Below are 13,499 nucleotides of genomic sequence, written 5' to 3'. Positions count from 1 at the left end.
AAAAAAAATCTTCTAACTGAAAAATATTGAGAAAAAAATCCTCCGATGAAAACATCCAATATTGTTTACGATAATCTTTCTGAGCTGGATCTTTAAATCATTTCAGTGGTGAGCCAGATCGAGATGAACCGAATTTCAGCCAATCACAGCGCGGCATTTCATAAAATGCTGTGCCCTCATTGGTGGAAAGTTGGCTCACCCCGATCTGGCTCACCACTAAAATGATTTGAAGATCCAGCTCTGGTCTCCGTGAAAATGTTCTTTTCTGTTCAAAAGTTTTACTTATACTTTCTTCTACTTTCAAAAATAAAAACTTTCATATTCAATTTATTGTTTTTTTAGGGAAAGGTGTAAAACTGAATTCGCCGTATGTCAGAGGAGCCTCAACAATTAAAATTCACCATAATTGACTGAAAAGACAATATTTTACCCTAACAAACTAACCGTTTTAAAATGCATTAAAAATAATTTAAAAAGAAAAAGGAAATAAGTGACATACTTTAAGTTACCAAGTAAAAAAAAAACTATAAAGACAAAAAATTTAAATTCCTATATCTTATAAACTTTTTTTGACATTAATAAAATTTTGGGCATTTTCATTTTTCTATAAAAAGTACCTACTGAACTTACACTAATAAATTCAATTTTTTTAAAACTGTGGCATTAATAAAAAATGAGAGCTAAATCAATTTTTCTAAACAATTTTCATATGTCATTAATCTTTAATAATTTGATTTTATTGTATGATTTACCTAGCCTGGTTAAATTTTAGATTTTAAGCTGTTATGTTTTTATTGTGATTTTGATAATTTTATTAGTGATGACAAATTTTGTTTTTACTGTAAGAATTTTGAGGATTTAAAAAATTTATTTTGCATTTAAAAAGTTTAATAAATGATCAAACATTTCCAAACATTAGATCATCTTTAATTACTCTGTAAACATCTTCATTTTATTACATAATGCTATTCCGGGCATTTTTAAACCCCTATTTAACCTAACCTAATATAAGTAACAAATATGAATTTGAATTTTTAGTCCATTAAGATTGCAAAGAAAGTATCATTAATTGCCAATTAAGGTCTTTATACAAACATACCTAACCCTTTTGAAACCTACTGTTTGAAACAAGATAATTTTTAATAACCAATACGTCTTGTGATTAAAACCCCAAATGTATCAAAATAATTCTCATAATTCTAAAATATTGTAGTTGTGTTTTTAATGATGACTAATAAAGTATTTTTTTTTTAATTTTCCAAGAGACATATTTTTTTAGAATTGGTATTTTCCCTTAAATTAAGCTGGTTAATATGTTTAAAAAACTGTTTCTGGCCAAACATAAAACTTATTCTATTTCTCTTGGAATTTTTACGTACCATTGTCAAATGGAAGGAGCTTTAAATTTTAGTAAAAAAGCTCTTTTATTTTATATTTTTGTATTGTCTATAACATATATAATTGTGATAAAAGGTGCCAAATAAAGATTATTATATACATTTTATTGTTAGTTGAGTCCAGTCTCAATTTGTTTTTTTAACTAGTTTTAGGTATCGATATAGATTCTTGATGTCCTATGCACAACTAGTTTAGAATCTAGTATAATTTAGGAACGAGGAAATTATTTTCTCTCCTGCTATGTTAGATAAAATCCCGAAATTGCTAGTTACAACAGTAAATCAATATTTCAAAACCTATTGAGACCAGGATAATTACATCCTATACAAAAAAAAATTTGTAAAAATAATCAAAAAGAAAAATAGTTTTGTACAGTTTACACCTTATAAAGATACATATGAGAAATTTGATGTACTATGCACAACTAGTTCATAACCTAATATGATTAAGGCTGAATTTTCTCTTCTGCTATTTTATATAGAAATCCCGAAATTGCTTGTTACAATTGTAAATCGATATTTCAAAACCAATCGAGAAAAGGATAATTACATGTTATAAAATATTTATTATGAAGACTTTCTTATATTAAGCACAGGGTGTCCCAGTAACATAACTGTCTCTGCTCTTTCCATAGGTGATAATCACATGACAGGTTTTGGTAGATTCTTCGAAAGAAAACAGCTTACACACAGAATTCCTACAAAATATCATTGCAATTCAATTTCAAATTAGTGTAGGAAATAATGTTTGACTATAATCAAAGCTTTTTCAGCTGGTGCCCAAAGTTCTTTTTTTCTTATTAGCGAAGTTACTCTAGAAATCACCTGTTTGTTTGTCTGTCCGCCAGTCAGCCTGTAATGTCAGAAAAATGTGATTTTCTTGTCTGCTATTCAAGTTAGACGGATGAACTCTTATTGTGAAAATAACATATACCAATAATTTGCATCTTATATAAGTAAATATTAAAATACATAAAATGCTAAAACGCATTGAAAAGTTTCGTAATCTTTTTTGCATTAAATTTCTTCTTGATTTATGACCACTTAACATCTGCCCTATAAACAACTTAATTTTACTTATTCTTCGCTACTTATGGGTGTTGTTGTCCTTTTTTTTGTACAGAGTGTTATGTGTTTCAATAATTTATTGATTTTGTAGGTATAGCTTACTAGTACGTACGATATGAGCTGTTAAAATTTTCCCTAGATCCGATTTTACCGGGATATTTGCTTTAAACAGACAGACTAATGTACAGGCATCATAAGAGTATTGAAAATTAATGTAACTTACTTAGGACAAGATATACTTCTGCAGGCAGCAGCGTGGCTTTCCTTAATCTGACGGGTTGTGTAGGCTAATCCTACAATTCAATACTAATGTCAGTGTTAAGAAAATTTTTGGATCATGTAAAAAAAAGCGAAGTAGTGGGTTTCGTTGTATTTTCCTTCTATTTCCAGGGGGGGAGGGGGGCTCTAACCCTGCGGGGCCAATTTCCTTACCCTGCAAAATAAGCCAACCTAAAATAACCTACAAAAGCCATTATTAAATACTAATTCGTTTTCTATCAATGATCCAAACTTTTCCATCTATTAAAAAATAACAGAGAATTTCCCTTCAAATGAAAGTGGATCGCAAAGAAACTTTATCTTTCTCTCCTTTATCTTTTTCCTTCTACAACTCTTTAACTATCTTTCTTTCTGTCTATATCTATCTATATTATCTATCTATAATACAAAGTAGCTTGATGTCTGTCTGTCCGTCTGAAGCTTAAGATCTCGGTAACCACTGAACCGATCGGATTCTACTCTTCAGGGAATATACCTACTGGTCCTGTGGTGGTTTTAGGCTATTTTCTTGGGGGGTGGGACACCCCCAACCCCCCAAAAAAACAAAAATTCCCCCCCAATTTTTTTTTTTTTTTTTACGAATTTTGCGAATTTGTTATTTAATCGCAAAATTTTTTTCCTGCTGGGTAGGTGCGAAAATTTGCAATCCGTTAAGCTGGGTAAGTTATAGAAGATGTAGTTATACCTCTTGTGGCAAAGCCCCTAGAGGCTTGGGGCGAAGCCGCTAGTAATATATAAATCACAATAAAAACTAAATGCTTAAAAAAAATAGATTTACTAAATTAGAGTATTAAATTTCCTGCATTATTAAACATTTGGCATGTAGGCTTCTGTTAACATACAAGTAATAAATTGTTAACATTTACAAATTTTAAAATTTGCTATCTGTAATTAAAATACTTAATCTCATATATTACAGACAATCTTATAACATTTTAAGTAAATATGATTAGTTGCACCCTTAAGGGTGAGATCTCAAGGACAATTGTTATTTATCGCATCGTATCACAGCTTTCAGCTTATAAAAAAATGTACAATTATGAAACCATTTTTTAAAATCTCATGGTTGTATATATCTCTATTCGTAGAAAACGGGATATGATACGATGCTATACATAATTTTTAGGTATAGCTGACAACCGGATCTAATCCAGCGGAAATTTATCGGTTTCGAAGCGATTATGTCTAGTTATAAAGTATCTTCGCTCCTAAAATGAAATGTTAATAATATTCCTCATCACAATCCAATTCTCCAGAAGAAAAACCATAACTAGAAAAAAATATTAACAGAAAAATTGGCGTATTTTCTCAACGCGCCATATTTTTGAACTAAATTAAAATAAGGGGTAGGAGGGTAATTTTTTTTGTTTATCATTGCTATTTAGGGTAGGTTATATTAGGTATTTGGTAACCCCGGTTGGTTATGGTCCCCCCCACCTGCTTTATTTAAAATTTTTAAGGAGGAAAGGGTTTAGTTTTTCACAATATAGAGGGAAACTGTTCGTCTTCTTTTAATGTTGCAATTTTTGTACAAGGCGGAGGGAGGTGGCTGTATGGGGGTCTACTGAATAATACCTGTCAATATAATAGGAAGAGAGATGATAGCACATTCCACCTATTGATTGATGTCGCCACATCCATTGGACACACTAAATATTAGTAAGTTCAGTTCATATCTACGGGCCATCTAAAAAAATTTCTATCTCAGAAAACGCCTATCTTAAAAAACACCCATCTCAGAAAACACCTATCTCAAAAAAACACTCTTCTCATAAAATGCATACTATATCAAGGATTCAAAAGAATAACAACAATATATTTTGATAACATGAATATGTTCACAATATTACTCATTTTGTATAAATAATTCATAATCTTTGTTATGGAGCAGACGTCCAATGGTCATAACAAAATAAATATAAAGAAGCTTAAAATCTAGTGTACTTTAATAAAGGTACACAAAAATAACTATGTCCACCACCGGATTGCTTTTTACATCCAATAGAACTGTCTGAAACTCTAAAAAAAAAATTATCTCTCTGGCCCCCTCCCCCTAAGAAAACATTCTACTAATTTAGATACCTAACCAAATACAAAAATTACGGACGTACAGATGGACCTAAGTTTTAACCTTTTTTTATATAATAAAACACCATTTTATGAAGAAAACTTTTTTTTCTACTTGAATATCCAGATATCTGGTTATTATAAATCTGCTTTATATCCATTATCCAGTATATGTCCAAATAAGGTCCAACCCTATTTGAAAAGCTTTGCTTTAGTGGATAAAATTTTTTACCTCTCCAAATTTACAGGCATCTCTACAGTCTCCAGCATTTGATGTTCCACTCACCATCTGGAACCTATACTTGATTCCTACAAAAAGATCAACTATTCTATCCTTATAATAAAGTAACAGGATGGTTATCTATGTGTTTGTTTTTACAGAAGGATCACGATATAAGGTACCAACTCCCTCCCAAATTGAAATCGTCCCTAGAAAAAAATACCCCCCCCCCAAAAAAAAAAATTACTTTTTAAAATCCCAAATTTAAAATGGGGGAGGGAGGTTCACCCCACCTCCAAAAAAATCTCCCCCCTCCCATATTTTTTTTTTTTTTGGGGGGGGTTCAAATTCTTTTCTCCTTCCTCAAGTGCCCCTAGAGGCCACTAGGGGCATAACTGCTATTGTATGCTAAATGTAACAGGATGACATAAAACCACCCATTATAGATATATTATTGTATAATAAATTTAATCCTTTAGGTGCCTTATTCTACCGTGTAACTACCTTTATCTTTATGAATCGGACAATATGAAGGCGCCTCAGTAGCTGGTGTTGTTTGGTAACTTGATGTGGGTGAGGCACATGCTGTTACGAGCAAAATTATTTGTGTGCAATTTTTGAGTTATTACTTTTATTTGGATAGGTTTCGTGATTATAGCAATGCAATTTCATAGGTTTCGTAGATTTTTCGTTATTTTAATTTTAATGTAATTTAATCATTGACAGCCCTAAATAAATTTTTTATTGACATAAATTTAAATTTGATATTGTATATATCGATATATCTAATGGTCTTTAAACTTTTAATACAATGACCAAATTATGTAATGTAAATTTAATGCATATTATTTAAGAAAATTGCTGAGCGAGCATCCAGTATCAACTTACTCGGTCAGTCAGTCTGTGGGTTATGCTTCAAAAGACATCCTTTTTTTTGGTTGGTTCCAGGACAAACGCAGGAGTTCCAAACGTAATATTGAACAAACGCAGGAGTGTTAAGATATTGATTAATTAATTTAAGTATTTCTTTACAGATTAGGTTAGGTTAAGATATGAATTTACAAATAAGCCCCCCGCAGGGATTAGTCATCAAAAAACCTAAAAGATTGTCCAATTCTGCGCTTAGGACTCCTGCGTTTGTCCTAGGACCATTTTTTTATTCTGACAATAAATAATTTTCCTTTAGATTCATCTCCAATAGCAGCCAGATGAAACCTGTTCTTTATGATAACAGCCGCGTTATTGGCCTGTCTGTTTCCTGTCACCTAACATGAAAACTTGTTCATAAATGACACAGACTCGCCCCCCCCCCCCTCCATTCCGCTGGATTAGCCCCCCCCCCCCCCCCCCCAAGGATTGTGCATAGGAACATAAAACTACCCCTTCCCTTATCTGTAATTCAATACAAAAATATGGAGGGGGGGGGGGGGGGGGAGGAAGTTTACAGTGCTCAAAAGACTCTTTGAGGGAAAGACCTGATATGTATTTTTATTTGGTACTATAAATAGAGAAAACTAATTTTAAAACTTTAACAAAGCCTAACAAAAAACGACACAAAATATGAACCCGGTATTAGAAATCATCTTAGTGACGTAACTAAAAACGAGGGATTAGAGGGGAGGTGGGAAAGGTAACCCCTAAAAAAGAGATGGATAATAGAGGTGATTGATAATTGATAATTGATAAAGAAAATGTAGGAAATAATTTATACTCTCTGTACTTTCTACCATAGATTAATTAATTTGTATTTTCTAGACAAGGATGACAACATCCATAAAAACGAAGCACAAAAATCAGAAGGTAGAACAAACGCACAATAGCTAGAGTGTCAGAACTTAATAAGCAGAATATTAATTTTGAAGTCTAAATGAAATTGCACATAAATTTGTTGCAAAATTGCGTAAATATAGCATACAGTAAAAGGACATACTTCCGTGCAAAATTTGAAATCAAAAGTATAATTCTAATATGTCTAATAAATGTTGTCAAAAAAAGGTTGAAAAAAGTCTGCATATTTGATTAAATTTTTCTTAAAATCCGCATATTATGTTGATAAAAACTATAATATATTATCACTAGCAGTAACATCACTAGAAGCTTTTAGGGTGGTAAGGGGGAAAGTTCATTCTTCCAATTTTCAATTTAAGTTTTAAAACAAAGAAGTAAAATTGCGGAGATGGTACTTTTTTTCTAGGTGTTATTTTTTTTGGAGAGTGGAGAGCCCTCTTCCTAAATAGTTATAAACTTCTCTATACCTATAATAAGCTTCACTGTAAAGAAGAACCCTTTAGGTTCAGCGGTTAACAAGATCCGTTGCTACAGTCAAAAAAAGCTTAGCTTACTAATTTATATAATAGGATATAATAAAGTAACAGGATGTCTGTTTGTCTGTCTCTTTGTTTGTTTGTTTGTCTTTTTCTTTTAAAATCTAGAAAAATAAATTGGTTTATTAAATTGGACTCTCTCCTCCTCAAGTGCCCCAAGAGGCCTCTAAGGCGTAGCCGCTAGTAATAGGATACAGTAACAAAATGCTAATCCTTATATCAAAGTAAAAGAATGTTTGTGTGTGTGTGTCTATTTATATGGAAGGATCTTCCTAACTAATATGCTTCTCCTTTGCAGGGACATAGGTCATAGGTCATGGGAAGGTTTATAACTATTTTAGGATAGGGTACCCGCACCCTCACGCGCTTAGAATAACAACCACCAACATTTTTTAAATTATTTTCTTTTAAAACTAAATTGTCCTTTTAAGTATATCTGTCAGACAGACAGACAATAAATATATGGAGCAGATCTGTATAAATATAAGGTATCTTGACTAAAACTTACAGCTGGCTATCTAAAAAAGCAGTCGTGAAAATAACATTTCTCCAACAATAAGGTTTTTTAAGCATGACCGACAGTCAGACAGACAAAATAATGTATAGAGTAGATGCAGGGGGGGGGGGGGAGGGGTGATTACTTGAGGGCACCCTCAAATTTTGGAAGTCGTTAAGTAGATGCACATATATCTTGGGTATAGTCCCTTTCATGGCAATGCCTCTTAAGGGACGTTTCTTGGTATTTTCACAGTAGATTTTATCCTATTTCTAGCCACTGCGGGGGGGGGGGGGCTCTATCCATGCAGGGCCATTTTCCTAACCCTGCAGGGCAATCACCTAACCTAACCTAAAATAATCCATCAAAAGCTACTGTAAAAAAAATACATTAAAACACCCCTTAAAAGACATTTTCACTAAAAATTTCAGTTGTCTTTCTTCAATAGCAGCCAAAAAAACACACAAAGCATGTTTTAAATGGACGTACTGACTTTCTGTTAACAATGATAGAGTTGCTTTCTAAATTATACCTAACTGTCATAGGAATCATCATGAAGAGTTTGAAATTGATAGGATAATTCTAACATGTCTTGTTTAATAATCTAAAATCAATTAATAATTTTATCTAATTTCAATTTATCTATGAAATAAATGTAAAGCTGTACAGGTTAAGGCTACTATCTGACTCAATACATTTCTTTTTCTCCTCTTTTTAGCAACCGAATGAAAGTAATTCTTTTCAATTCCAGATAATTATAAGAATTGGTAACATTTGCTTAGATATTTATTTTATAAAAACATAGCAAAAAAAAATAATAACCGTATTATAATACAGGTATTAAATATTATATACAAACAATAAAATTTAATATGAATGAAAATTAAGGATAGATCAATCAAATAATAATTATGTACAGTGTCAAAGGACTAAACAATCTTGTGAAAGGTAATATAACTTATGCATTTTAAAAAGATATTTGTTAAATAGACTGATTATTTAAAGACATATTTGTTAAATATGTTGCTCTAGTGGATATCATTACCCTTGTTAGAATGTACCATTCATAAAGAAGGTTATTTTTTAATAACAAAACTGTTTAAGCTAGCTTTTTTAACAATTACGTTCAAATTCCGTTAAATTTATTGATATAAATAATCTAATAATTGATTGTTTTGTTTTTATTTGTAATTGTCTTTTTTATATATACATTATTATGCTTAATTAAAAATTTCTGATAAACATCTCATTATATTTAAAGAAAAATTAGCTGTCTCTAAATTTAATATAGAAATAAAATTATTATGGAAAATCAATTGATTTTTCATGGCAACAGGTATAAGTTATAAAATACAGACGAATTTATAGATGTAATCTTGAAAAGATAGCTTTAATTTAAAATGATAAATATGCGTTATTTTTACCAAAAACTAGACAAAACCCTTTTTTGTTGTTGTTGATAGCAATATCTTATTTCTTTACTCTCGTTTATATATAGTTTTAACCTAATATCTTTTGATTTAATTGTTATTGGTTTGAAATTTTAACTAAAAAGCTGGCTTAAAAAATAGCTCATATGTGATAAAATATATAGCATTTTGCGCTAACTTATGAGGGGTTTATACAATAAGTGTAATTATAAAAGCAAATATTTGAAAATTATTCAAAATCATTCAATGTTTAATGTAAGATTAAGCCAATTATTAATCACGAAATTACATATAGGTTTTTTATTATTTTGCTAAATATTCTATAAAATATTTACACATTGTAAGTCAACTCTTGAGTTATGTAAGAAGTACAATATCAGCTGATAGATCTTATTTCAATTTTGAAAGATAATTTTATAAAAAAAAATAAAAAAAAGTTGATTTTGTTTTTAAAAGTGAGCAAAAATAATGTAGAATTTTTAGAAATATTTTTAATATTTTTTAAAAGCACAAAAAATCTTGATTTCAGGCCTTTATTAACAATTCTTAAAAATCCTAGTAGTATCGACACATCCTATTTTTTTTACGTCACTAAGATAATTTCTAAGACACTAATACCGGGTTCACAAAATATTTCTCAGGACAGGGAATGAGTTCTGCATTTTATGGAAACATCCAATAGTTTCACGGGATTGTTGAAAGCTATTTAATTTTAAGATTTAAGTCTTGGAATGGTTTTAGGCTATTTTTTTGTCACCCCCCCCCCCCCTTTAATTTAATAGATGCTAGGAGTGCAGCTGCTATTAAAAATATTACCTTGCCGTTGAATTTTACATCTGGATTTGAGTAATAATTGATTCTAAAAATGTAAAACAAGGATGATAACATCCATAAAAGCGAAGCTCTGAAACGGTAGGACAAACGAACATTAAGACTAGTAGAGTGTTAACGATCTGATTATAAATGTATAACAGTCGAACCAAAATGTAGGTAAATTTGTTAAAAAAACTGCTTACAGGATAATGTTTATGGATGGACATACATACTTACATTTTTAAGACTTGATTATAGAGATGCTACTCATATAACAGTGTACTTTGTTTTCTTAGGAATCTGTTTCGGTATGTTTTTCTTGTATTCCCTGGCAAGTTCGAACCCATTAATCCCTGTTTCCTTACACCAAATTTCCTAGAGAATGAGTGTGTTACGCGGCATTCCTAACTATCTCCGCGCGGCGCGTGGCTTGTAAACGGACAAAAGAAACGCGCACTTATCCTTTGATTAGTCCCACGTGAAGAGCTACGTGATTGAAAATAATGTATTGCTTGAATATACATGTGCTCTGATGTGTGGAATATCTCAAATAAGCCTTCTGCTTAGTTTGACATCATAATGTGGTAAGAATTTATCTTCAATTCTTAATAATAAGTGTAGTATGGTATATTTTTACGAAGAAATTTAAAACATTAATTTTTCAACAAATAGACCATTTAACTGCTAACTTTTGACATACGAATATTTTCCTTAATTTTATTGATCATTTGAATCTAAAATTATCAATTTCTGATGCTATTTAATATGTTTCGTGCCAATTTAAAGTTTTTTAGAAATTTTATATTTTTAATTAAATTGAAATCACGCAACCTCGATCTACAAAAATAATAAACCATTAATATTATGTAATTAATTTTTATATTTTTGTTTTAGATTCACTGTTTTCATGGTAATAAATACACATTTGTAAACTTCACATGTTGGTCATTCGGAGGGCTTGAGATTAAGATTTCGAGAACGGCTAGGATAGCGTTCCGAAACAATGAAAACAAGACAGAACAGATGCAGCTAAGAACATTCTGTGAAGTTTTGTGAATGTGTTGGTTGTGATACCTTACCACACATTATTATTATAGTCATAATCAGTACAGTTAACTTTAGTGACAATTATGGGTCCTAAAAAGAATAAAGGTGAACAATTGAGTAAGCGGCTGCGTCCAGCCGTTGATGCCCTAACCAGTGAGCTAAATAGAGTGATGAAGTTGGTCAGTGATACTTCAGAACTTAATGTTAGACATCTCACTAAGGAATCAATCCTTGTCCATGACAAGTTCGAGACATTTGACAGCATCATGGTCGGTTTTAGCAAGCTTGGTTTGAGAATCCAAGAGCTTGATGAGTTTAGTGACATTTATTCTGATATAGTTACTGTACAAAAAGACTATAGTTCTTTGAAAGATGCTCTTGATGCTATAGAAGAGCTTAGTGACATTCAAAGTGTTGTTGATGTTGTTGGTGATAATTTGCCTAACCATCAGGCTGAACTTTATGATCGATGTTTGAAGATTGTGAAAGTTATTAAAGGGCCATACTTTCCCTTGCCTGATGCAATTATAAACACTTTGTCTGCTTTGATGAAACGTCTGGCTGAGGTTAAGCTTGAACCTGTGAAGCCACCCACGACGACGGCGGGTGCCTCGACAGCATCGCCATTTGTGTCACCGTTTGGCACACCACAGTTCGTCGCCGGTTCTATGTTCACGCCAGGATATATGAAGCGTGTCGACGAACGTCTTCTTCCATCCTTCGACGGCCTGGAAGCTTCCTATGTAAGTTTTAAAGACACTTTTAAAAAGCTTACTGTAGGACAAGACCCGTCGTATTTACAGTTATTGTTAAGCAGTGAAAAGGTCTGTAAAAATAAAGAGCTGAGACTCCAGTTAATTCAGATTCAATCGCATGAATCTCAGTGGGCCTACCTTGACGCACGTTTTAAGTCTAAAACACGTCAGATGCTCTGCCTTTTCAACCAATGGGAGAAGAAGTCTAAACCGTCGGACTCCAACCAGATTGTGACTGTGTTAGCAGAGTTTGGCGGAGCAGTTAGCCAGCTGGAGCAGCTGACTAAAGATGATGAAGATGATGAAGTTACCACTAGCCAGTGGTTGACTGTGATACTTCTTGAGATGTTATCCAAGAAGTTGCCACGTGATTTTCAAGATAAGCTCAATTTATCATTGGGCTCGATGGATGTCCCAAACGTCCCAAAGCTGTTAAAGATTATTGAAGAACAGCGTGGCGCCATTTTAATGAGGTGTTCGACTGATATGGACACCCCCTCTAAGAAGAAAGGTAACCCTGCGACAGCCGCTACCGCCGTAGGTAAGCCTGGTAAATCTAAGATGAAGCAGTCATGTTTTGTTAGTGGCTGTAATGATATGCACTTACTTTACAAGTGCCCAAAATTTCATGACCTGTCAGTGTCAGACAGGAAGAGTATTGTGGAGAGTGCTGGATGCTGTTGGATTTGTTTGCAAAAAGGGCATAAATCTGTGGATTGCCCGAAGGCAGATGTAATAGGCGGCTGCAAAGTGGACAATTGTGGTCAGGCCCATAACAACCTTTTGCATGAGAGTGTTGATATGGCTGCCGCCGTCTATGAAGTACATACTTCCCCTGAGGCGAACCTAATGTTAATGTTACAACAATTAGACGTTGTTGACATTAATCGCCAGAAGGTCCCAGTGAACGCTATGTGGGACACTGGTTTAACTACCACAATGGTAACCCAGTCACTTGTTAATAAACTTCAGTTACCTTTTACTGGACGTTCAGCAAGAATTTCTCTAGCTGACGGTGAAGTTAAACGTCTCCCGACGGTCAAGCTATGTTTAATTGATCGACACAAGAATTATCACATATTAGAACCTGTGGTAGTGCCTCTCATTGGTCCAAAAGAGGCGATCTGCTCCATAAATCCTGTGGAGGCAGCTGTTTTGTTTGATATGAAACCTGAAGATTTTACTTTGGTTGATGGGCAGGTTGATTTGCTCGTAGGGCACCTGCACCCATCGATGTTTCCCTACTCTGAACGTTCAGTAGGAGAAACCATGCTTTACTCCAGCCTGTTTGGATCTGGATATTTTGCTGTTAGTGCTAATGGTTTAGCAAAGAGTAGGTATGTTGTCTGCTCAGATGTTCAGCCGCAGCCGACTGTTGGTGCTGCTTGTGATGCTATTATTGAACCTGTTGGTTCTGCTTGTAACGCGGCTGATGAACCTTTTGGTTCTGCTAGTGATGCAGCCGTTGACAACCTGGCTACGGCGGGTGCTGCCGTGGCTATTACTGATAATGATGTTAGTTGTGCTACAGTTATTCCTGATGATATTGGTAACCATACTGTAGTCGTTGATAACTTTGTTACGGCGGGTGTTGAGCCGCTGA

General features: G+C 33.0%; 2 protein-coding genes across 3 annotated transcripts in view; one reads left to right on the top strand and one right to left on the bottom strand.

The window, feature by feature from the left end:
- LOC145304147 (uncharacterized) overlaps positions 1-1,499 on the top strand; it is a 41,316-nt gene extending 39,817 nt beyond the window's left edge. Inside the window, exon 28 of the mRNA XM_080145908.1 lies at positions 343-1,499. Within this exon, the coding sequence (XP_080002034.1) occupies positions 343-394 (52 nt within the window). The 3' untranslated portion in view covers positions 395-1,499. The remainder of the gene's footprint in view (positions 1-342) is intronic.
- Positions 1,500-1,943: 444 nt separating this feature from the next.
- Positions 1,944-13,499, bottom strand: part of LOC145304148 (uncharacterized) — a 32,763-nt gene continuing 21,207 nt past the window's right edge. For both annotated transcript variants that reach the window (XM_080145909.1, XM_080145910.1), the window contains exons 17-25: positions 10,098-10,140; positions 6,214-6,296; positions 5,536-5,618; positions 5,044-5,120; positions 4,320-4,393; positions 3,980-4,014; positions 3,546-3,576; positions 2,689-2,760; positions 1,944-2,095 (exon numbers count right to left, since the gene is read on the bottom strand). In XM_080145909.1, the coding sequence (XP_080002035.1) occupies positions 1,984-2,095; positions 2,689-2,760; positions 3,546-3,576; positions 3,980-4,014; positions 4,320-4,393; positions 5,044-5,120; positions 5,536-5,618; positions 6,214-6,296; positions 10,098-10,140 (610 nt within the window). In that variant the 3' untranslated portion in view covers positions 1,944-1,983. The remainder of the gene's footprint in view (positions 2,096-2,688; positions 2,761-3,545; positions 3,577-3,979; positions 4,015-4,319; positions 4,394-5,043; positions 5,121-5,535; positions 5,619-6,213; positions 6,297-10,097; positions 10,141-13,499) is intronic.

Source organism: Acartia tonsa, chromosome 13 (assembly GCF_053477335.1).
Source record: "Acartia tonsa isolate MP-2025a chromosome 13, ASM5347733v1, whole genome shotgun sequence".
NCBI classification, from domain to species: domain Eukaryota; kingdom Metazoa; phylum Arthropoda; class Copepoda; order Calanoida; family Acartiidae; genus Acartia; species Acartia tonsa.
Note: the sequence above shows the minus strand (reverse complement) of the source record. Positions and strands in the feature narration are given on the sequence as shown.